General features: G+C 45.9%; 1 protein-coding gene across 7 annotated transcripts in view; it reads left to right on the top strand.

Moving 5' to 3' along the window:
- The window catches only part of DEPDC5 (DEP domain containing 5, GATOR1 subcomplex subunit), a 592,834-nt gene that overhangs the window by 488,859 nt on the left and 77,868 nt on the right, over window positions 1-26,107 (top strand). For all 7 annotated transcript variants that reach the window (XM_086942813.1, XM_086942812.1, XM_086942810.1 and 4 more), the window contains one exon: window positions 2,619-2,790. In XM_086942813.1, the coding sequence (XP_086798939.1) occupies window positions 2,619-2,790 (172 nt within the window). The remainder of the gene's footprint in view (window positions 1-2,618; window positions 2,791-26,107) is intronic.

Genomic DNA, 26,107 nt, shown 5'->3' with positions numbered 1-26,107 from the left:
ATCAAAACTATACTGCTGATCTGGTTGGTCCAGACTGTCCCCAGCTCCTCTGAAAAGGAGCCACCGATCTGACTGTCCCGGTCCGATCAAGAAGACATCTTCGAGTCCTGCGTGGGTTGACTTTGCCAAGGCTTGGTGACTCTGATTCGAGTACCGACACCGCCGATAGCAAGAGCCTTTGTGGGACAGCTCGTGTTCACCAGCTGGTCATCCTCGATCCTTCTTGGTCCACGTGGCAGCGGAGACAAACTACTCGACAGCACCTGATCGCAACCCAACATTGCCTGGTTCCGTCCTGGTTCCATCCTGGTCACTGGCTAGTGACCCAGACTCTGTCCCCTCTGCTTTCAGGTACTCTTCATCTTCGATCCACCCTTGGATCTAACCGGACTCTTCTCTCCTGGCCGCCTGCAGCATCTTTTCCTCCAGGCTCCATAGAACTTCACGAAGAAACCCGACACACTTTGGCACCTATGCACCTGCTTCCTGTGGGTGAGGTAACGATATAACTCCGGTGCTCCTGTAGTGGTTTACACCTCTAGTGTCCTAGTTCTAAGTGGCTACGTTCTAGTCAAGTCGGAAGTCTCCTAAACCTATCACTTTCTGATTTTTACGCACCATTGACTTGTATGGGAAACGCGGTTGCCTATAGACACTGCACTCGCATCCTGTGGGCCTCCTATGTCCTAACCTTCGTTAGTCCAGTGTAGGCCCAGCAATTCCCAAGGCCCTAGGCCTTACCATTGTTCGTGACGTGGTACTTATACCACTTTTTTAATATATGGTTTGAGTGGCCACCCGGCCTATCCATAATTGTGCAGCTTATTGTATGTTGTACTGTGTTCTTTGTTTAACGCTTGTGCTTCTGTGCTCATAAAGAGTATAGGGGATTATTCTAGAAATAATACATATATTTTGTAATATATAACTTGTGTGGTGTCCTTTCATTTGGTATTTAAAAGGATTGTATATGGTAAAACAGCTGGCTTCACATGCCCTCTTGAGTTTAGCCTAAGACTGCTTTTGTCCATGCTACCCCTAGGATAGCTGATCTATAAGGTTGATCACCATAAGGGTCGTTTGGACTGGTGCAAGGTGCTCACTAGAATAGTGAACATCATATACCAGGCCAACTTCTCACACAGGGTTTATTTTAACTCCAACGAAATGTCCAGAAGTTTGCTGTAACACCAACCACAAGATGGCTTCGACGTCGAGCGTGAACACAGACGTAGTCACTTAAAAAAATGGCGTATACTTTTTTTTAAATGCGCAAGTGAACGTTGCTTGAAACGCCCAAGATGGCGTGAAAGGAAGTCTAAAACGTCAACCTCTTTATGACGTGCTGTGACAAGGGTTAACTCTATGCCCTCTTCTTGCCGCTGCCGCATATATTTTTTTTTATTTCAAGGAAAGACAGTACCTCAATGCCTTCAGCTCCGGCGATATTTTCTCTCGATCTCACCAACGAAGACAAAGTAATGACTGGATCGTCAAGAATGCGCCGACTCGCTGATGAAAGCTGCGTTTCAGGTAAAAATTTCCTCTCTTCTTTCGTGGGGTCTGCAGACACCTGTCACCGATCGTCACCATGTAATTTGTTGTAACTGAGACCATTCAGGATGTAAGTTGCAGGTGAAGTTTATTGATGCTAACGGGTGCTGTGCAGCAGCTGGCCCCCAGCCCTCACAGTTCTCGTAACGGTCAACATTCAAATCCTAACATTCCAAAGAGAATGCCAGTGACCAGAACATCATGGCGCAGGCATTCTCAACCTTAAAGAAGACACTACACATGGGCCCTGGGCTCAATGTGCCACTGGAATCAAGCTATCCTGGCTGATGAGGGGTGGAACCCCGAAACGGGACCTAGGATGCTTGTTTCCGGACCAGGGAGGACATGACTTGGCAGTTCGGGCTGGACTGTTCCCATGAGGCACAGGTTCAAGACTGATTTTCATATGGCCAGGTCTAAACTGGGGTGGCATGGTGAGCAAAAGAATGATGGGTTTAACCCAGATCTCTTGACTGGGGGTGAATGTTTTAATTTGTTCTGCATTCTGTCCATCAATTGTGTGGCTTTTGCTTTCTGATAAATGGTTAGCAAGACTGCATGCACACCTGTCCATAGCTCTCCTTTATTCCACTCTAGGCATTGGTGCAGCTACACAATCATAGTAACATATGGAGGGCATTCCACTACTCATTGGGATTGATGCCAAAACACTTTCCACATAGGCAAACTCTTAACCCACATCCTACCAGCCAGACACAACAATACATTAGGGAAAACTTAATGTGTTATATTCCAGACTCCTCTTCGATCCACTACACTCTTAGTTGAACAAACCAATGTCAGAATAAGGGCACCATGCTATTCAATCCTACACATCAACAGAATTCTTGCCACATAGGCCAACTGCAATCCCCTACCTGCCATCATGTGCTTCTGTTCCTCCTCTGGGATATTAAAAACGGTATAAATTAAACTCCAGTAGAATTCAGTCATCTGTGTAAATGACCTGTCTTCTCTTTTTTGCTTCAATCTGCCACAGGACTGTGCCAGTATCTTTATTACCATCTGCAAATGACTTACCTTTTCTTTATCTCCTCTCTTAGGTCCAGGGATGGCATCGCAAAGCCACATCCTGTGGATTTTTATTGGTTCCCGTTTTAGAAGGACCCTTTGCACTGCCTAGTTACCTCTATGGCGATCCACTCCGTGCCCAGCTTTTCATTCCTTTGAATGTCAGCTGCCTGCTCAAAGAGGGCTCGGAACACCTATTTGATGGTATGTAGCCAACCTTGAGAACAACTCTCTCCTTCTGACATGTAAATTCATCCATGTTCTCAAGTCCTTTTCTCTTTAAGTGGAGCATGTGAGGGCCACATGCAGCTTTTCCTCCCATCTTTCCTGAAAGCAGTGAAGCATCTACATACTCTTGATCGTAGCAGATAACAGAACTGAAGAACAGAGATCGGGTCTGTTTCATAAAGATAAGGGTAAAAAATATGGGTGGAATTCTACAAATATACCTGATTGTACTTTCACAGTTCACTAAACTGGTGTAACAATATTCCTTGAACCCCGAGCTAGGTGTACGTTTCCAGACATACTATCCACCTGTCGGGTGACTTTTTTGAAGGCTCTGTTATCCCCTAGTGAGGATTTGTACACAGTGTACAATTTCACACCAGGGGTAGGGCATCTGAATGTGCAAAAGTCCGTTTTTTTACTTTACATGCCTAACATTCTTTCCCATGGAGAAAGGCCTTTCGCAGTAAACTCAGCAAATCTGGAGTGATCGATTCCCCCCCCACCCCCCCCCTCATTCTGGAAGAGGAGTTACTCTGCCCCTTGTCTTAAGTAAATCACCTACCTTTTTCCATGGGGAGGACAGGTGGGAGTTCAGTTTGTGAATGGCATTCATTAATTTACAAGGGCTCCCACAGCCTGTTCCATCCACTTCCCACTCCTTGTATGGCATTTACTACTACAGATTTTTCAGTATTCATGGCTGAAAAATAGGCAACATTAAAACAATGTATCTGATAGAGACATCTGGCCGCAGAATCCTTAACTTTTGAATTCTCCCCTGGCGTCATACAACTCCGTATTGATGTTGACACCGCGTGACATCAGCGGAGTAATATGAGTCAGTTTCTTCTTTTCCATCCTGCAACCCGGATCCGGAGAACCAGCCTACCTTGAAATTTTTGGTCGATTGAAACTGCTTTTTTTACTCATGTCTTCAGGCTTACAGCCTTGTGTGTCTTGTACATGACAGATGTGGGCTACGGACCCTCATCCAGTTTGCATGTGGTGTTTGGGAGAACACCACAATACCAAAGATTGCGACTCCTGTCGGAAGCTGCAGCCGAAGACAATTAACGAACATCGAATTAGACTCCTGGCGACACCGTACTCGGGGGCTTTGCGACGGCCTCGTTTTTTTTCCTCGTATGGAGTGGCTGTTCACAGGGCTGTTCCAAGAGCCAGAGCTATTGCCGTGGAATTAATTTGCCATCAACATTCCAAGGTAAGCTAAGGCAGTTGAAGTCACAGCACCCCTGAATTCGCAACATGGAGACTCAGTCTCTTATGGCTCCTCCCATTCACCTGTTAAAGAAACGGTACATGACAAATAACAACTTCAATCAGTTCAATTCTTTGTGCTATCCAAAAAGTAAGATCCTCATGATTCTGAAGACGTTTGTCCATCACTGAGTTAATCATGAAGGGACTAATCACAAGACCCTCAGCCTGAACCGGTGCCTGAGGAGCAGCTCCAGCCAGAGCTACCAAAAGTGCTTGAGACATAAACTGTATGACTCATCTATGAAGATGTACTAACTAGGTATATAGCAAACGTAGCTCTACAATAGTAATATTGAGATTATTAGGATGTGGTGTAAAACCGTCCAAAACAGACCAGGTAGCCCTATCAATAGACAAGAGACCCATTTGAACAACAGAGACCGGGTGGGGAAGGGCGGCATTAAACCAAATGGTATGCTTCAAGGAAGTCAATGGAACCTCAATCAACTCATATGGACGATACGCTGCCTGAGGAGCAGCGGCCGTGTACGTATGAAAACAATTATCATTAGCATTAACTGCTGGAAATGTAACCCAACTCAAAGCGGTATGCTGTATCGGGTTCCACTATGAAAATAAAGGTCGCCCCTGCATTGGGGACCCAGACTTAGTCAAATGTTGCGTAACCGCCATCCGGCTATGCGCCGCAATAGCGACTGGTTGTGCCATATTGTATAGAAAGTCAAAGAAAATGGTAGCGCAAAATGGGTCTAAGAAACCTTTTAGAATTCAAGCTTGAAAAACCTTTAGAAATAGGTCTATTCCCAAACTGTACAAGGCACAGCCCATCCGTCACAGGTGTCTCTGTGAAGCTTCGAACGGGTATTGTGGATGAGCGCAACCGCTACTCAGTGGGCCTCTGAATAAGTACCTGACCAAACATTGGTGGCACCATGTTGCAGGGATTCTGCGCAAACACAGAACTATGCATAGGATTATGGGACCTTGGTATCTTGGTATATATGGACTGAGTCATCCTACTACCTTAGTACACATGAGCCAAGAACAGACTAGCTATAGTGTCTCACTTCCCCTCCTACTCACTTACAGAGGAACAAGTGATTAGACCCTAGAACACAACACTTCCGACTTGCTCAGGAATCGCGGTTACAAGACACACCCTTTTGCTCACACTCTTGTACGTGTCCACAATAAGATCTGACAGAGACACATACAAGTTTAAAATATTTATTTTCAATAACGTACTCTTAATATGCAGTATACGTGCCATAATAAGCAGAAAAATGCATAACACAAATACAGTCAGCAAAGCGATTAATCAGTAGAGCATAAAATGATCTGTCATAGTGGGAGACAGAGTAGCCTAACCTCCCTCCCTTGCATAGATGCAGGATGATTATATATATTAAAAGATCTCTGGGTGTTATCTGCAGACATCGTACCTCAATGTATAGGCGATAGTTCTACATCATAGGTGCTGTCATGCTCCTCTCCCTGGAATGGTCCCTCTCCAAGTGTGTCCTACCTATCCGTTTATTCCGATAAGCCCAAAGTACATATTCCCAAACAACAGCTGTAACTGTATGTTTTGTCTAGGTGCTAGGGCCGGACCAGAGCAGAATAACTAGGGGCTTTGTTGTTCGACCTTGTTCTCAATGTTGAGACTAAATCCCAGGAACCTGCAAAGCGTGAAAACACAGCAGTGAGTTCTCATGTGAAAGTATCAAACAAAATATTAGCAAAATAAGCTCATGTAGCAACGTGTGCAAAGCATTGGACAGCCTACAGCATGCTCATGCTAACTTAGGGAAGACGCCAATGTCTCCATGGGTCACGTGACAGTTGGTGTCACCCAATATGATATTCCTGCGGTTAGCAGATTTTATTATTTAAATACTGTCGATGACAGGGTGTGTTGCACATGGATACCTATTTTCGTTCCCTTTTTTCTTCTGATGATGGGCTTCATGCTCAAGAGGTCATTTGCTTGTGGTATTTTCTTCCAGTTAGGAAGTTTCCCCATCTCACCTGCTCCTTTGGAAACATTTTGGTATGTTGGTAAGCATTTCTTCTGACTTTTGTTATCTCTTATAGAGACATCTTGTTTATGCCCTCGGTGCGAGCTTCTATACAGAGGGAATGCTTGTACTTTTCGGCTACTGTGAGTTTCCAGTTCGGTGAAGTTTGCACTCTTCTCTGCAGCCTATGTTTCTGACCTGTCCGAGGTTCCCACTAGGACATTCGTTTTTGATCTGTCCTTCAGTTGTTACGGCCCTTTTTGCTATTTTTTGGCACGGTACACTTTTCATTGAATTTCTATTGTGCACGGCTGGTTTTCCTTTAAGTTCTACTACTCTTTTTTTTAAATATATTTCTTGTTTTTAAAGCAAGACATCACAGATAAGAACCACAGTACAGAAGAAGCACTTTCCCACATCACATTACAACTTACATGGGTGGGGTGAACAGGGTACATACAAATCAAGAACTCACTGGGATGGAGAAATATCAAAAACAGAATCTCTAGGTGGCACACAGATCTCCCCCCTATATTGGTTCCAAGACCCCCAACTGACGCCCACTTTCGAGGTCGGCCTCTCGCTACGTAAACAGTCTTTTCACGAAACATACACCAGTCCAGGTCCTCTTTCCATCACTCAAGGGTAGGAGTCAGCTCGGATCCCCAATGCTGAGCTATATTTCTTTTCACTATCGTATAGCCAAGTGTTGTCCATTTTGTCTGCGCCAAATTAAGATCAGTGGGCTCCCAAACATTAAGGAGGCATCTCCTCGCCTCCGGCAACAATGCTACCCCCAACACCTGACGCATAGTGTCGTGGATCTTACCCCAATACTCTACAACACACCGACATCTGCTACTCTTTTTGATGGTGGTTATACCAACTCTGCGATGTTGTGTAATCCTTGCCTGTGCATTGGCTCTTGTTCCCTTAATATGTTATCTTCTTACTTGTAGCCTTTACCTATGGCAGGGTCCAGATCTCTGTTTCGTATTCTTTCTAATACTTATATTAGCAATTGTTACCTCCGTGTTTGAGGCATGCCTCCTGTAGATACACATGCTCTGCATACTCCTGCCAAGTTTTTTTTCTTCGAAGAAGTCATTTCAAGTCACGAGGTAGGTTGACTCCTCCTTTCAGTGATAGTGGGCATTGGGCATCGTCTCTATTGTTAGATTGTTTTCTTTCCGCCATCAGGTTCAAATGTGTATTGCTGCACTTCTATTTGAAACTATTAATTAGGATCCCTCCAGTACTTAATTCACTCTACCCTCGTCGGCATTGTTTTGATCACGTCTTCTATCATCCGGGTGTCAAAATTTGGAAAACTTTAATTTTAGAATTGAGCGACTCTAATCACAGCCTTTGGGCCAAGCCCGTTTTGTTTGTCTGACTTCCACTCGAAGAGCCTTCATTTATTCTACTGCAGATGGAACTTACTTCATTTCAATTCTGTCCAAGGGGCCATTCCAAATACCTGCACACCAACCTTCATAACGTTGGTAACCTTTGCCTCTTCCCGGACCATAAAGAAGAAGACTGCGATGCTTGTCGGTCGTTCTGATCCAAAAAGTCACTGCGGGACTGTCAGGCTCAGCAAAGAGAAATGCATCAGGAAAGTTCATGGATACCTCTGAAAACTTTGGAGAAGATATCGAGCAAGTTGAAATGGAAGCGTCAGCAGCGGAAGAGGAAGAAGCCTTCTCTGTCTGGGACTCTGATTCTGAGTTGAAGATTGAACTAGAGTCCCACGACGTTCCAGCTGAGCAGGGTGCCAAAGCCCCTTTGCCCACAAAATCCTCTTCCACCAAACAAAAGGCTTCTGGACCACCACTATCAGGCCATGGTAGGCACTGAGGCTCTGATTCCAAAGCCCCGTTCTTTGGCTCGGCACCGAAACAGCAAGTCAAGCCTTCAGGCTCGAGCTGAGATGATACCGCTTTGGTTCCAAAACCTTCGGTTCAGAAAGCTAAAAAGGACAAATCTAGTTTGGTACCAGAAATTTCAGCATTCTAAACAGAAAGATGCATCTTTAAAGCCGCTGGAGCCAAATCTGGAAACCATGAAACAAAAGCTGGATTAAAAACAGAAGAAAATCCATATAAATCCTGCCACTGGATATATTACAACAAAATCATTGATACTGTCCTCCAAAAAGAAAATAGACACCGGATATAAAATCCCTCTTTAAAAGAAGGCCATGGCTACTAGCCTTATTCACCACATTCATCAAACCCCTCTACCTTCTTCACCAGTACCTATTATACCAGCTTGAGACCCACAACTTATCACACCATGAGGCTCCCCGGCTACAGATCCTGATATAAAGTATATGGGGATGACAATTATGATCAACCACTACCAGATCCAGGGGATAATATTGATCCACCTGCAAACACCGATCCAGATCTATGCTCTGCTAAACCTTCCCCTCCTGTTGATAATACTTCATATTTATTATTATTTCAAAGTTTTATATAGCGCAAACAAGATCTTTGCAGATATCAGAGCGCTTTACAGAAAGAAGGGGTAAGGGAAACAAGAAGGTGATTGATCAGACTTTTTGTTACAATAATGGTAATAAGTAGTACGTGAGTAACAAAATAAGATCGCAGTCAGATAAAAGCATAATACATGTAGATTTATTTTTTTTTTTATTTTAGCAACTTATAAAGCGCCTGGTGACCCGAGGGCATCCCCGCGCTGTGAAGATTAAAACCTGCTGATGGGGGATAAGGATGAAGGGTTTATTTAGGAAAAAGGAGGGTTTTAAGTTTTTTTCTGAACGTCAGGTAGTTGGACTCCAGTCTGAGGGAGCGTGGGAGGGAGTTCCAACCAGTGGACGCTTTTACAGAGAAACGTCGACCTCCGGTACGAGTCCTCTTGAATTTGGGGATGTTGGCCAGGTGCTCGTTCTCAGATCGTAGAGCTCTCGGTGCTATGTAGGGGGTGACCAAACCGCTGAGAATCGCAGGTCCCGATCCATTGATTAGTTTATGGGCCGTGCACATGGCTTTAAATTCCACCCTTTGGCGGACTGGGAGCCAGTGCAGAGCCTTAATAGCGGGTTTGGCGGATACTCTGGGGGGTACGCTCATGATTAGGCGAGCTGCTGCATTCTGGGCTCTTTGCAGTCTCGCTAAGGTGGGTTCCGGCGCACCTAGGTAGACCATATTGCTGTAGTCTAACCGCGACATTATAAGGCCCTGAACTAGTAGTTTCCTAGACACGGGCGGTAGGAGGGGGAAGATTTTGCGGATAGTCCGCAGAAGCCCTAGACAGGTCCCGGCCGTTTTGGCCGCTTGGGTCTTCATTGAGAGGTCGGGTTCTAGCCAGACACCGAGGGTCTTGATTTCGTGTTTCGGGGTGGGGATTTCCCCGAACACGTCTGGCCAGATCGCCAGGGGGATGGTCGCCCATTGTTTGCCCATGAGCATCACTTCGGTTTTGGAACCGTTGAGTTTCAATGACGATTCGCACATCCACCCGTGAATTTCGGTGAGACAGTTTGGTAATTTGTCTGGGTGGTCGTCTAGTTGTGATAGGGAGACGACCAATTGTGTGTCGTCAGCGTAGCTCACGATTTTTATCCCGAATGGTGATACTACATCTTCCAAAGGGGCCATATACACATTAAAAAGTGTGGGACTCAGGGAGGAGCCCTGAGGAACCCCGCTGGTAAGTGGAAGTGTGGACGAGTGGTGTTCACCGTCCCAGACCTGGAACGTGCGTCCAGTAAGAAAGGACTCTACCCAGCTGAGTGCCATCCCGGTAAGCCCTGCTGTTGCCAATCGGTGAAGAAGGACACGGTGGTTAACCGTGTCGAAGGCAGCACTCAGATCCAGGAGGATCACTGCCACTGATCCTCCTGAGTCTAGAATGCGCCTTGCTTCTTCGATGACGGCAATCAGGGCGGTGTCTGTGCCGTGTCCCGGACGGAACCCGGTTTGGGATTGCCGTAGGATGTTATTTGTCTCGAGGAATCGGGAGAGTTGACTATTCACCAGTTTCTCTGTGATCTTGCTAATCCCCGGGAGGAGGGATATGGGTCGGTAATTTGCCATATCATTTGGATCGAGCTGGGGTTTTTTAAGGAGTGCCTTCACCACTGCACTTTTCCAGCTGACGGGAACTGTTCCTTGTGCAAGTGAGCAGTTGATAAGCTCCGTGAGTGTAGGGGTGATAGCGGGGGCCACGTTTTTGAGAAATCTCAAGGGTGCAGGGTCTAAAGGAGATCCGCTTTTTATTTTATTCAGGGTAGCTTCCACTTCGTTATGTGTTACTGGCCTGAATGTCTCGAGTTGGGGGCGTATTCCCGTCTGATCGGGGGGCTGAGTAATGTTTCTGCGGGTGGGGAGGCTAGGGGGAGGGAGGGATGTGAGGATACGGGCGATTTTGTTGTTGAAGTATGCGGCTAGGTCGTTGCTTCTGTCTACCTGGGGGGTGGTGGACAAGGGAGAGATGGGGATTTTTAATAGCTCCTTCACGATGAGGTAGGATTCCCTAGAGGAATTTGAGGCTTCCTTTATCCGGGTGTCATAGTGGGAGGCTTTGGAGAGCTTAATTGCAGTTTTATAGGTTTTGACTGAGGAGTGGTAGGCCTCTTTGCTGGCATTGTGCCAGTCTTTTCTCCAAAGCCGTTCGGCTTTTTTACAATTTTTGCGGAGCTGACGAAGTTCTGGGGTGTACCACGGTGCAGAACCCGTGTTGTTGGTTTTGTCTTCACGCATTCTGAGTGGGAGCACAGAGTCCAGGGAGGTCGTGATCCAGTTTCTAAAGTTACTATCGGCGTTGTCCGGGATATCTTCATGAGTCGGGGTAGTAGATATCAGGGTATTGGCCCATTCTTCAATGGGAAGTTTGGACCAGGTCCTGCCTCTAGTGAAGGTGGGCAGTTTCTGAGGTTTCCTAAGGGATCCTGGAAGTTGGAATAGGACCAAGAAGTGGTCCGTCCAAGGAAGGGGGATGGAATCTATTACTTGCATCGCGGGGGTGCTGGTGAACACTGGGTCCAGCAGATGGCCTTTGATGTGAGTGGCTCCTGAGTTAAGGAGACGGAGGTCCGAGGCCGCTAGTTCAGTGATTAGGTCGGCTACTCCAGAATCTGAAGTATCTTCGAAGTGGATGTTCAAATCTCCCACTAAGATAAAATTCGTGACGGAGTGAGCCTGTGTTGCTATAGTGTCTAGGAGGGCATTGGGGAAGGGGCCGGGGTGGCCGGGGGGGCGGTAGACTAGAATCCCTGAGAGGGAATTCGTAGGGTCTAGTTTGATTGAGAATTGGAGGCTTTCAGAGTCTGGGATTTGTGCGTCGCTGGAGTTACAGGTGAAAGCCTCTCGGTAGATGATAGCAATGCCTCCCCCTCTGCCTAGTGGTCGAGGGAGAGACTGGATAAGGAATCCCGGTGGAGTGGCTAACACTATGTCCGAGTCAGAGTGTGGAGTAAGCCACGTTTCCGTTAGGAAGAGTATGTCAATCTCGTAGTCTTCCATTAAGTGGTGGATAAGTGTCGCATGCTTGGGGAGGGAGCGACAGTTCAGCGAGGCAAGTTTGAGGGTTGCGGGCTTCGGCTCTCGTGTGAGGAGTCTGAGCTGGACTGGCTGGCAGTTCGTGCAGCTGACGAAGGGTCCATTCATATCATGGATATATCTGCATGAGGGGGCGATAGAAGGTCTAAGGCTTAAGAGGTCACGACGGGAATATGTGGTTTTGGTGGAGGCTCTGGAAGCCAGGGGGTCTGGCCCTAGGCCCGGTCGTGCGCGGACGGGCGCAGACGGGCTTGCGTTAGGCGCGCCTTCGGCGCGCAAACGGCGCTCCCGCTGCGCTCGTCCGCTGCGCTGGAATGGGCGACACATTTATAGTAATTATTATGGGCGTGGCCTCGCAGTGGGCGTGGCTTCGCCTTTGACCGCGCTGGCGGTGTGGGCGTTTTCCCCTTCCCCTTCTGACAGCGGGGACTCGCTGTGTTTGGGGGGTCTAGGAGGGCAGGCTGAGCGCGTGAATGCGGCGCTTTAGCTCAGGTGAGCTTCGTGGTGATAATCAAATAAACAGCTAATACAGAGTCGGTGTAAAGCCAGAACAGCCACATACCATGGTGTAACTTTACACAAGAAATACCTAGAAGAAGATTTCCTCTTTGAAACTTTAGGAAACACACATAGAGCATCTCAGTGATTGCTTATGTTGAGAGGTATAATGAGGCATGCTAAAGACATTTTTAAAGATCCAGTGAGGGCACGTATCATTACACCTAGGGTGGACAAAAAATATATAACCCCCACCTGACCCAGTTTTTATTCATGGCCCGCTTCCTTGGGATTCTTTAGTTATCTCTAATGCTAGTAAAAGATAAAATTCACAAACCTCAGTAGAGTCACAACCTCCAGATAAAAAATCAAAATGAATAGCTGCCTCAGGCAAAAGGGTAGCTGCTCAGTCAGCCAACCATTGGCGAATAGCCAATACACAAGGTCTGTAGGTTAGGTACGATAGGGCCCACTGGGACGAAATGGAACATTTATTGCAATATCTCCCAGAACACAAGAAAAGAGGGCAAGTACTAGTACAGGAAGGAAATCTCTTTTCCAATTCCTCTATTAGATGTGCGTTAGATGCTGCGGACACTGCAGCCAGAGGAGTCAACACCAGCATTCTCCTCAGAAGACACGCATGGTTAAGAATCTCTGGTTTTAAACCAGAAGTTCAAGAAACTATCCTTAACGCCCCTTTTGACAAAGAGCACCTCTATGGGCCTAAAGTGGAAAAATCACTTGAAAAAATGAAAACCTAAACAAAATTGGCAAAATCTTTGGGAGCACTTCAGTCTCCTCCTAACAGAGGCTCGTGTCGCTGCTCATTTTTATAGAGGAGGCTCCAAAAGTAATACCACAGATGTGGTGGCATCTTCATAAAAAACTCAGACACAATCCTCCCCCTCTAGAAAATTCTACAAGGGTGGCTACAGAGGAAACACTTTTGAAGGCATAGGTAGAGGTATACCAACATGTACCTCTCCATTCCCCAACAAGCAGTAACTTCATATCACTTCCCCTCGATCATTCATCACCTGTCGGGGGGAAAACTGCAACAGTTTCTTCCCATTTGGCAATAAAAAACATCAGACAAATGTGTATTGGACATTTTACAACATGTGTTTTGCCTAGATATCTCAAGCAACCCTCCCAAAATTCCACTTCGCACTCACAAACTCTTGTTATAGCACCAGTATCTGCTCAAACAAGAAGTACAAGCTCTTCTAACAAAAGGAGCTATAGAACCTGTTTCACTTCAACATCTAGGATCAGGGGTCTAGTCACTCTACTTCCTAATTCCCAAATAAGACGGTTCATTAAGGCCAGTCTTAGATCTCAGGCCATTAAACCTGTACATATTATCAGATCACTTCCATATGGTCACACTTCAACAGGTGCTTCCACTTTTGCAACAAGGCAACTTTATGGCAACATTGCATTCACATCAACTACCTAGAGCTGCAAGAAGTTCAGCTGACTTTGGAAGCATTTTTACCTCACCGGGAAAGTTTTCCTAGTCCGGACGGACAATATGACAACAATGTACTATGTACAAAAATATTGGGGTACACACTACCTACAACTGTTCTCAGACCATTTGGCATTGGGCGATTCATCACAAAATCTAACTTATAGCAGTACACCTTCCAGGGACAGACAATGACTTTGCTGACCTCCTCAGCAGGATGCAGCAACAAGTCCACGATTGGGAACTTTACCCCCAAGTTCTCCTGCCATACTTTCAAACATTGGGGTTCCTGCAAATAGATCTCTTCGACAGCAGTGAACTAAAAATGCCCGGACTTCGCCTCCAGTTTCTCACACCCTCTATCCAAAGGCAGTGCCCAATGGATGAACAGATTGGGGATATTAACTTATGTATTTTCTTCCATTTCTTGTTTGGATGCTCAGGCTGGCATCTCTCATGCTAATTCTAGTGGCTCCTACATGGGTTTGTCAACCATTGTTTACCGCACTACTAGAACTGTCAGTAGTTCCACACCAGAAGCTTCACCTCATTTCAAACCTACTCATGCAGAACCATGAAGAAATCAAACACCCAGACTCCAAGGAGCTCAATTTAGCAATTTGGCTCCTGAAATTATAGAATTTGGATACCTAAACCTACCACCAGATTGTATGACAATTCTTTAGGAAGCAAGAAAACCTAGCACTATGGCATGTTATGCAGCAAAGTGGAAATATTTGTGATATATTATAATAATAACACAATTGATCCACTAGATGCATCTATACAACATAGTATTTGTTATTTTTTGCATCTACAGCGGGCAGGCCTAGCCTATACATCCATTTGACTATATCTTGCAGCAGAAGCTGCATATCTTCAAAACAGACAACATTTATCCTTATTCAAAGTTGCAGTAATTAAACACTTTATGGAAGACCTTAAAAGTATAATACCACCGAGGGTGCCACCTGCCTGGAACCTTAACATTGTTCTCACAATGCTTATGTGTCCACCTTTTGAACCATTGCACAATTGTCCATTACAATTTCTTTCTTGGAAGTTTTCCTTTCTAATTGCTGTCACTTAACTAAAACGTGTTGGTCAGCTACAGGCACTAACCTTGGAAGACCCATTCTTTCAGCTTCATAGAGATAGGCTGGTTCTTCATACAAACTCAAAGTTCCTCCTAAAAGTGATCTCTGCTTTTCATATCAATAAGTTGAGTTACCTGTTTTCTTCCCTCAACCTGATTCAGGAGCAGAAAGAGCTCTAAATACACTTGATGTCAAAAGAGCAACTATTGTATTAGATTGATAAAACAAAGATTTTTTCAAAACAACTTTGTATTGCTTTTGCTCCACCTCATAAAGGAAAGCCTATCCCTGATTCTGGTATTTCTAGATGGATTGTTAAATGTATTCAAACTTGCTACGCTAAAGCGAAGAGAACTTTAACTATACCTCCTAGAGCACATTCTACTCCCAAAATAGAAGCGTCTATGGCCTTTTTAGGCAATATTCCCATAGCGGACACATGTTAGTCAGCTGCTTGGTCCACACCACACACATGTACCAAGCATCATTATTGTGTAGATGTATTAGCACTGTGTAGGGAAGTAGGATCTGTTTTCATAGTTACCCTCGCTTTTTGCTGGTATCATTCTGTTTTCTGACAAGTCTGACTGTGATCCTGCTAAACAGGACCCCAGTCGCTGTGCTCCCTCCCTAAATGGGACATGGTAAGCACTTTGGGTACCTTCCCAATTTGTTTTTGGTGTACCCTTCTAAGTCCCTAGTATATGGTACTGAGGTACCTAAGGCATAGGTACACCAGGGGTCTCTCATGGGCTGCAGCATGTATTATGCCACCCATGAGAGACCACTCAAACTGTGACTGCATCCCTGCAATTGCAGCATGTTTGAGCTGGTTCTAGCACCACTCACCACAGCTATGAGTTTCCTTATATCTCAGGTCACAGCACTTAAAACCTATAAGTCACGTCTAAGGTAGGCCTTTCAATCCTGAAGGCAAAGTGCGAGGTTATAAGTGTGAGGGTGCCCGGCATGAGCAGGGCACCCCCAACAAACCCATGAGTCGATTCTCCAGGCTTTGTAAGTGCGTTGATCCATTTTATACATATAGTGGACATCAAGTCTGTTATGAAATGTCTAACTATATATTGGCTGTATTGAAACCAGTCATGTTTGGTATCAAACGTGTTGAAATCCTACCCCAACACCGATCACTGTGTTGGATGTAGAATCCCATGTACTTGGGGGCTCCCTTGTATTCCCGGAACCAGCCTTTCAAGGTCTAACAGTAAGCTAGTGCTGCTGCCGACCACTGACATGATTCTGCCCTCCTGCTGCTGAGCATGAGCTCAAGCTGGGGAAGGTAGAACAATAGGTTTTGTGTTACAGGGAGGTGTGACCACCGCCCTGACAGGACTTTGGGGGACGCTTGCCAGCGCCACCAGACTGCTTTTAAGGGCACATTTGGTGCATTCCTTGCATATTCTGGTTGAAACTAGTTCAGGGAGCCGTTGGTTCCCGCTCTGGTGCAACACTGGATAAAAGACTTGGGAGTATCCTCCCCTCCTTCCAGCCCCTCCTCTGTGAGAGACCCCTGAATTGTCCCAACCATTTCCTTTGGGAACTTAAGGGCTTACCTGTGGGTGGCTCTTCCACAGTGGTAACCACTTCCACTTCAACCATTTGGGCACCTTGGACTTCACTTGGAACCTAGACTGAATCAAGAAAGAGTCCTGCTGCTCCTGGTCTCCTTGTCCTGCCTGTGCTTCATCTAGGTTCTTCTCCAGGCCTTTGAACATCAAAGACACCCAAAGTAATCTCCCTTGGAGTGAAGGAGTCACTCCCCTGCATCTGCAGGCACCGCAACAAAGCTGACCGGTCTACTGCTCCTGAGGTTTCACAGACTCCGAAAGGCTCAGCTACACAGGAGGGGGTTCTGCAACTTCCTCGAGGCCTGCACTGTCTTCTCACTGAGTTTTAAGCCAGTATTCCTCATCGGAACTGCTGGAACAGGACCCCAGTGCACCCCGCCGACTTGCTGTTGCCAAGGTTTGCTTAAGCTGACCTGTGAACACTGCTTGCGAGTTATCTGGGATATTTTTCATCTCAGCGGTTAGTTATTACACCCATAGCCTGTATTGTGTGGGGAGATTTATTCCCTTAAGAAAATATTCGCATCTATGGTTCTTTCTCTTCTTAGAAAACATTCTTAGTTTTTGTCTCCTTGTACTTTGGTACACTAGAGTTGTGGGTATAGTTACGCTTTTCCTGTCTGGAGGTTGAATGTCTCCTACCTCTTTGGGACATTTCATTTTAGGGTCATATTGTTTGAGCTTATAGACTGTTACTCTTTGTGTTTTTACGGAAATATATATTTATACATCCTCATCTGATTTTCAGTCACATTTCTGTTTTGTCTGGTACATCTTGTGGTCAAATATCACAACTGGATACCTCTTTTTGTGGTTCCCAGGAGTTGGGTTGATCTTCATCTTGACCTTCTGGGCCAAGTGTGATAACCTTCCACCCATGTCACCTTCAAGTGAGGCTGCGGGAGGACCATCTTGACTTACTCCGTCAGGAAGGGCCACGTGTGATCTTACGTTTCTGCTGTCGGCGAGGCTTAATTTTCTTGCTTTCAGGATTATGGTAGTATCAGCCTCTTAGGATACTTTTGGTCAGCTAGCATTACCTTGCTGCCCAGTCAACCATGTTGTTTATTGAGGGTGCGTTCTGGCTTTCTTTTTATTTTCCCTCAACTTTCTATATAAACTAATGCAAGATGTAGAATATATATTTGCGAATCTTATTATGAGATGCAGATGCTTCTATTTTCACTGTATGTTTTGGGTATGGCTGTAGGTTTTCTATTGTAGGTATATTTATCATATATGTATATGTTATGACTATAGATCTATATATACAAGGAGTACTGGTTATATAGATTTGGGCCTATTTGATCAAGATTTATAGCCGATTCATATCTGTATAATGGCAATCTTTCCATCTCTGCGGATTTTGCATGTTGTGCAACCTTAGTAATGGTTACTTGGTCTAATAGTGTTTTTTAGCCTCATTAGTGCTGCGCCCAGTCCAACGGCCGACGGCACCACTAGCTCGGGAGTGCTGCCGTTGGACGTTCCAACTGCACCTGCGCAATGGAACGTTCAGCACTGGAGCTGGACGTTCCATAGCTGCTAAGGTGTTAATAAGGACAGGCTTTGTTTTTATCAGTCTTTGTTCTTGTTTTGGTCTTGATGATGAATGTGTTTATTTATCTTGACTCTAATGTGGATGTGTTTTGGGAGTCTTTTTCGCTGGTTGTCTCTGGACAGTTTTCCCTCAAATACTTCTGAAGGAGGGTACTATAGTTTTCGTGACATTCGCTATTATATCTGGTCCGCATGGTCCATAGGCTCACTGAACCCTTTTGGGTTCATGTACTTTGATCATAATATTGGCTTTTGTCTTCTGACACAGTATTATTTCGCTACCCTAAGTTACAGTTTTTGTAAGGAGCCCCATGCTCCTTCGTATCTAACTCCTACGCATGTCTGGTCTTTTGTTAATTTCGACTGGCCAGTTCTCTCTGAGAACGTTTGTGGGATTAGTAGGCAGACCCTCTTCCGGGTGGGGTATAGTTATGGTATTTAATTTAAAAGTTGAGGAATCTGCAGCTAGATGTCTCTATCAGATGAACAAGTTACTTACCTCCAGTAACATATTATCTGGTTAGAGCCATAGTCTAGCCGAAGATTCCTTAATGCTCTACCCATCCTCTCCACGAACAATCTGTAGGGTAAGAGGTATTCTCCAGTATTGGGGTGTCTTTCATAGATTCACATGCCTGAATCATTCCCCGTCGTCGGAGTGGAAGTCCCACGGTACATAAAAAAGCAATAATATGCCATAATAACATAGAAAAAACTTGGTAATAACCAACCAGGAAGTAAGGTAGCACAAGCTACAGAAGAAAAAAACTTCCAGACTCATGACTATCCTAGTCATTTTGTACAGCCCAAACTACAGCCAATCAGGCATCAGCACCCACCAGAAGGTTCTCCTCAGAGGCTCAGGCTCTCAGATTTTCTACCGCACGTCGTGTGAAGGGAGTCTCCCTGAGCTCTGCTCAGTACTTCTCTATTTTCCTTCTGCAATCTGGTTTAAAGATGTCTTCAGCTAAGAAATCTTTGATTAGGCCTTGTGACTCTTGTGGTAAGCTCCGGCTTCTTAAAGAAGATCCCCACAAGAAGTGCTTTTATTGCCTATACCCTGATCATCAAGTGAAGGACTGCAAGATTTGTAGGACCTTCCCTCATAAGACCCTCAGGGACATAGAAGGTCGCCTGCTTTTGTGGCTACAAAAGCTCAAGGATCAAGACTATTCTGTTTTTGAGGTAGGCAGTATTGCCTCTGGATCTACAACACCTTCTGGGAAGAGAGCTGCTGAAGAGGTGTTTTCTTCTCCTGGGGTCAAGATTGTAAAGAGGCAACAATCTTCTAAGGGGTCTGAGAGGCCTTCCACTTCTGAGGCTACTCCCCCGTACTAAGGCCAAACTTGGGCCATCCACACCCCGAGAAGGACAACCAAAAAGTTACCTCAAAAGATGACTTCTGTGAAGACTTTACCTCAGAAACAGTCCCTGTCGTCGACGATGCCGTCGTCGACGAAGATCCCCGTCGACGCTACGTCTATGGTAACCTTTACTTCACCTAAACCTGAAATGTTAATGTCGACAGCGTCTTCACCGTTAACGATGGTCTATGTTGCTGTTAGACCTATCTCGTCGATGAAGGAATCTTCAACTGCCATCGTTAGCGCCTCGTCGACGGCCAAGCTGAAGAAGATTCCGTCGACGATACCGTCGACGGCTGTTCCATCACCATCGTCAAACATCCCGTTGCCGACGAGCTCGTCGACGAATCCTACCCTGTCGTCGACGAAGAACCTGTCGTCGGCAAAGAACCCGTCGTCGATGAAACCTTCCTCGTCGGCGAAGACAACTCAATCGTCGACAACGACCTCTTCATCGTCTGGAGCCAAACCTCCATCGACGAGCCCGTCGATGGGGCCTCGGTCGATGCCGCAACTGTCCACGTGTACCACCATACAGGTTTGGTCACCGTCTAAAGCTTTTGCGTCCACGCCAAAGCCATCCTTGCTCCAAAGACGTGGTTCTGTCCTAGAACCTTTGTCTCCTCTACGTCTATCACCTCAAACAGTACCCCTTCAGGTCCCTGACAAGTTACTGGACTCTAAAGATAGTGAGGAGGAATCGGATATGGATGAAAGGTTTGGGACAGCTACAAGTCCTTCTGAATTGAACATCAAATACCAGGAGGACGATCAAGTCGACCATCATTTGCCTGAGCTTGTGGCATCACCTGTTACAAATGTTCCCTCAGCTCAGATGCCAGTAGCATTGCTAACAAATCTTCAGCACATGCTAAATGATTATTATAGGTGTTTTCCACCGTCGGGGTCGGCGGACTCTGTGCCTCCTACACCTGTGGTGCAAACGCAAATATCGGATTTAAGACCTCCGAAGTCTTCCCCACCTGTAGTGTCCCATCAGACTGAAGAACCACATTCTTCTGAGGAAGAAGAGAGAGAAGAAGGGGAAGTCGATGAAGGTTCCATGATGTCGGAGTGGGACGATTATTAAGTTCAAACACCTTCTCCTTCGCCTCCGGCTACTGCTGATTCACCTCCGATTGACGTAGGAGGGTTCCATCTTCTCATGGAGAGAGGTACAAAACGCTTTCATATTGACATGGAGGCTACAAAACAAGAATGCTTCCTTTATGATTTTAAGGATCAGCCAAGGAGACAAGTTAAGTCGATACCTATTATCGATTTCATTTGGAAAGAGGGGATTAAAGTCATGTCTACTCCTGCATCTATTCCTCCAGTTTTGCCAAGGATAGATAAAAAATATAAGGCGCCTGAAAAGTCTCCAGCTTGCCTTATAGGACATCCGAAGTTGGATTCGGTAATCATACAGGCTGCACAGAAGCGGTCCAGAAACCGTTCCTCTCCAATCGCAGCCCCACCGGATAGAGACGGCAGGCGTCTGGATGCAATTGTGTGTGCCAACAATGGCAGCAACCACAGTCCGGGCTGCCAACTCATTGGCCATACTGGGCAGATAGGACCGGCAAATGTGGTCTGACATCTCGCTAGGGAATCAACTTTACCAAAGCCAGCGTTACCAGTCCTACGGTCAGCGCAACACTAATTATTCCCAAAACAAAAGGAAGCCTGCCTACTGTGGAAAGGATAAAAGACAATGAGTGTCATCACCTGCCACCGCTACTGCCGCAGCCTCACATAAAATTTGGAGGAAAAATCTCAAATTTCTACTCAAAATGATCCTCAATAACATCGGACAGGTGGGTCCTGGATATTGTGGCCAAGGGCCATGCCCTCGAATTCGAAAAGTTTCCTCCAAACGTTCCCCCAAAGGGCCCACCTCCAGTTCATCTCAAGGAGTTGTTTTCCCAGATCAATTTGATGTTAAAGAAAGGAGCAATAGAAAAGGTTCCTCAGGCTCAAAGAGGAGCAGGATTCTACTCCAGATTCTTTCTCATAAAGAAGAAGAATGGAGAATGGCATCCAATTCTGCATCTCCGTGCACTAAACAAGTATTTGAAAAAGCTGACATTCCGGATGCTGTCACTTCAAGAAATACTGCATCTTGTTTCGGAGGGAGAATACATGGCCACCTTGGATCTCCAAGATGCATATTTCCACATCCCCATTTTGCCTCGGCACAGGCAATTCCTACGATTCAGAGTGGCTGGCAGAGATTATCAGTTCAAGGTCCTTCCCTTTGGGCTAAGCTTGGCACCCAGGGTTTTCACGAAGGTCCTGGCCCCAGTAGCAGCACACCTCCGGCTGGAGGGAATACAATATTTACCTTATCAAGGCGAATTCTTACACAAACGCAGGCAACCATATCCAGCGGTGTCTGTGTCTCTTCCAGTCACTGGGTCTCTCCGTCAATTTCAGCAAGTCACAACTAGAGCCATCCCAAAGACAAGCTTTCGTAGGAGCAACCCTAGACACACAGCTAGTCCAAGCTTTCGTGTCACACGAGAGGCAAGACAAAATACAGGACATGGCTCGAAGTTTACTCTCAAAAAAGTCAGTTTCAGCTCGACAATTCAAGTCTTTTCTGGGGATGGTCTCTTCTTGCATTCCTTTGATACCGAATTGCTGTCTCAGGATGAGGCCTCTTCAAGAAGAACTCAGCCTGCAAAGGTTGCAGGTCTCCGGATCATTCGAGGACCTCATCCGGATCTTCCCTCGCATTCGAGGTACTCTTCTCTGGTGGATTCAGAGAAAGAATTTGCAACAGGGTTGTGCGTTCCTCCAAGACGCACCAAACTTTACAATCACCACGGACGCAACCCTTTAAGGTTGGGGAGCTCATCTTCAAGGGCCGACGATCGGGAAATGGAGTCCTCAACAGAAACTCTGGCACATCAATCTGTTGGAGCTGAGAGCCATCTTCCTAGCCCTCAAGTCCTTTCGCGCAATCGTTCAAGGGGCCAGAGTATTGGTTTGCACAGACAATACTACAAGCATGCACTATTTGAACAAACAAGGAGGAACAAGATCGGCTCTTATGTCTCAGGAAGCCCAAGAAATATGGGCATGGGCAATACGACACAGAATCTTCTGGTGGATCCCCACCGAGACCAGGAAGACCGTCACCCAGGCCCTCGTCACCAGTCGACTGGACTACGGCAACGCCCTCTACGCCTGTACCACCGCCAAGCTCCAGAAGAGACTCCAGCGGATCCAGAACGCCTCAGCCAGACTCATCCTCGACATCCCACGAACCAGCCACATCTCCGGACATCTGAGAGACCTGCATTGGCTCCCTGTCAACAAAAGAATCACCTTCCGCCTCCTCACCCACGCACACAAAGCCCTACACGACCAAGGCCCGAGCTACCTCAACAACCGAATCAACTTCTACGCTCCCAAACGCCACCTCCGATCAGCCAACCACGCCCTCGCCGCCGTCCCCCGCATCCGAAGAGCGACAACAGGAGGAAGGTCCTTCTCTACCTGGCCGCCAAGACCTGGAACTCCCTCCCGACCGACCTGCGCCTGACCCAACACCACCTCTCCTTCGGGAAGAAGCTGAAGACCTGGCTGTTCGAGCAGTAACGGCACCCCCCTCCCCCCAGCGCCTTGAGACCCTACGGGTAAGTAGTGCGCTCTATAAATGTCTTGATTGATTGATTGATTGATTGAATCAATCTTCTGGCGGTCCATGTACTGGGAACGGCAAACGTTCTTGCGGACACTATCAGCAGGACAATGGTGTCCACCCATGAATGGGAACTTCACCAACCTACGGATCTTTCAGCAGTGGGGTCATCCAGATCTAGACCTTTTTGCGACCAAGGAGAACAGTAAATGCCGGTTCTTTGCAAGCTGGCATCCCCACAAAGACTCTCAGGGGAATGCATTTTTGATCAACTGGTATCAAATATATGCTTACGCCTTTCCTCCGATAACGTTGGTTCCCAGGGTTCTTCGGAAGATGGAGAAAGAACCGTGTCGCCTGATCCTAATTGCCCCCAGATGGCCTCGCCAATACTGGTTCACCGAGTTCCTTCTCCTATCGTAGTGCGAACAAATACAGTTTTAACCGTTTCTGGACCTCCTCTCCATCCAAGATGGCCAGATTTACCACCCGGACCCGACATCTCTGAAATTAGCAGCTTGGCGCCTGAGTACCTTTAATTCGCCCACCCGAATATCCCTGAAGATTGCAAAGAGGTGCTAGCCAAAGCTAGAGCACCTGCTACAATAAAAACATACACACTTAAATGGAAGAGATTCTGTATCTGGTGTCACTCAGCTGGAATTCACCCTTTTCTAGCCAAACCAGAGCAGATATTACCTTTTTTCCTACATCTGGAAAGGTCGGGATTGTCTCACGCAACTCTAAAGGTTTTTCTAGCAGCCATTTCAAGGTACCGCCAGGATGGTTCCACTTCACTCTATTCTTCCAGAATAATACAACAGTTCTTCAAAGGACTTTTCAGAATATTCCCTCCTGTTCGTCGTCCACCGCCATAGTGGCATCTCAATGTAGTGTGAGCGCAGCTCATGCGCCATCCTTTTGAACAAATTCACAGAGTGGATTTGAAATTTCTTACATGGAAGGTGTCACTGTTGTTGGCTTTAACTTCAGCAAGAAGAGTCAGTGATGTCCAAGCTTTCACGGTCTATCCACCTTTCCTGCAGTTCACGTCTGATTCAGTAGTGCTCCGCACTAACCTAAAATTCATGCCAAAAGTGCCTTCGGACTTTCACCTGAATGAGCCAGTCATCTTAAAGACATTTTTTCCTAACCCACAATCCCCTGCGGAAAGGGCATTGCATACACTAGACATCAAGAGGTGTTTAAAGTTTTACTTACAAAGGACCTCTACAATACGCAAATCAGATCAATTGTTTGTTGTCTATGGAACAATTCGTCAAGGTCATGCAGTATCTAAACAGACAATAGCAATATGGATCTCTGCAGTTATTGACCTTTGTCATACACAAGCAGGAAGACCTTTGCAGACAACACCAAGGGCTCACTCAACGAGAGCCATGTCTTCCTCGACTGCTCTTTTCGCTGGAGTTCCTCTTCAGCACATCTGCAGAGCGGCAACCTGGACCAGCAGGCATACTTTCACCAAGCACTATTGTTTGGATGCAGCCAGCGAGACTGATGCTTCAGTGGGTCAAGTAGTTCTGCGTAATCTTTTTAAATAAGGTGAGCCTCTGTTTCCCTCTTCCTTTTTACTGCTTTTCAGACGCTTGTTCATGCTTATTACTATGTACAAGCTTACGTAATTGCATTTTTACATGCTTTCAGAAATGTGATATTTCTACTATATGATCTATATATGTTTTTCATATATACAAGTTTATGTTACAAACAACGTCTTCCAAGCAAGGATGTATACTGCTATCTACTCTGATTCAGGCAGGTGAATCTATGAAAGACACCCCAATACTGGAGAAGAACAATAGTTATTTACCTGTAATCTGTGGTTCTCCAGTATTGGTGTCTTTCATAGATTCACATGCAACCCGCCCACCTCCCCGCAGAGGCTCTTAGGTTACTTTGGTTTACAACATATCTCCTGTGCGAGAAAATCTGAGAGCCTGAGCCTCTGAGGAGAACCTTCTGGTGGGTGCTGACGCCTGATTGGCAGTAGTTTGGGCTGTACAAAACTACTAGGATAATCATGAGTGTGGAAGTTTTTTCTCCTGTAGCTTGTGCTACCTTACTTCCTGGTTGGTTATTACCAAGTTTTTTCTATGTTATTATGGCATATTATTGCTTTTTTATGTACTGTGGGACTCCCACTCCGCCGACGGGGAATGATTCAGGCATGTGAATCTATGAAAGACACCAATACTGGAGAACCACGGATTACAGGTAAGTAACTATTGTTCTTTCCTTTTACAGCCCTGGTTTATACATCAGTGGCCATTGTTTCGCGGGGCTACGTGCTTCGACAAACCATTTGGCCTTTCCTTATGGACCTTGTCTGGGTATTAACATACCATTCATTACCACTTGCACTGTAACCACTGACAGTTTCTCTAGTGGCTCCCTGTTTTGGCACAGAAGGTTTTACAGAAGAAACTGACATCGGCGCGCCGGAAGGGACGTATATGACTCCACTTTCAGGCTACGGTCTCCGATATGAAAATCAGAGTCTCCCCTATCTCCTGTCATATTACAGTTGGCTCATGGGAAGCTCATTTTAGAAAAGTTTACGCCGCTCCCCCAAACAAATATATTTTATTATAGACACTAGGTATTTGACAGAGGTGAGGCTGACAGTCGCTTGCGGTTGAAGAAGCTCTTAAAGTATGTGAGATAAAGCTCCAGGGCCTGATGGCGTACCGATAGACCTATTTAAATATAATATTCAACTCTGGCCTCCTATTTTAACTAATGTATTTAGCAATTTGGCACAGATAGATATCACAGACACATGGCCAACTTCCATTATCGTCTCCATATTCAAGAAATGTAACCGTGAAGACCCCAGTTGTTACAGATCGATCTCTTTGATCAATACAACACGCCATTTACAATAGAATTCAGGAACAGGCCCAAGCTGAATCTATTTTACATCCTTCTCAACATAGTTTTAGAGGCAAGATTGGGACAATCGAGCAAGGTGTCAATTTGAACCTAATAATAGGTAAATACACTGTTGCTAAGCGTGTGCCACTATATATGGCTTTCATGGACTTACGTGCCGCTTTCGACCTGGAAACCGAAAAAACCTATGGCACATGTTGCTGCACAAGGCCCAGGATCCACCCCTTGCCCACTTTCTCGCATATCTTCACTTGGATATAAGAGCCAGCACGGTACTTAATGGCAAGGGCACAGTGAGTAAAGATAGTGAGATTGGCAGAGGTGTCTGTCAAGGGTATTTGCTGGCTCCTAT

The sequence above is a fragment of the Lissotriton vulgaris genome, chromosome 11, assembly GCF_964263255.1.
Source record: "Lissotriton vulgaris chromosome 11, aLisVul1.2, whole genome shotgun sequence".
Taxonomy (NCBI): domain Eukaryota; kingdom Metazoa; phylum Chordata; class Amphibia; order Caudata; family Salamandridae; genus Lissotriton; species Lissotriton vulgaris.
The sequence above is the reverse complement of the archived record's forward strand: the minus strand, read 5'-3'. Positions and strand labels throughout refer to the sequence as shown.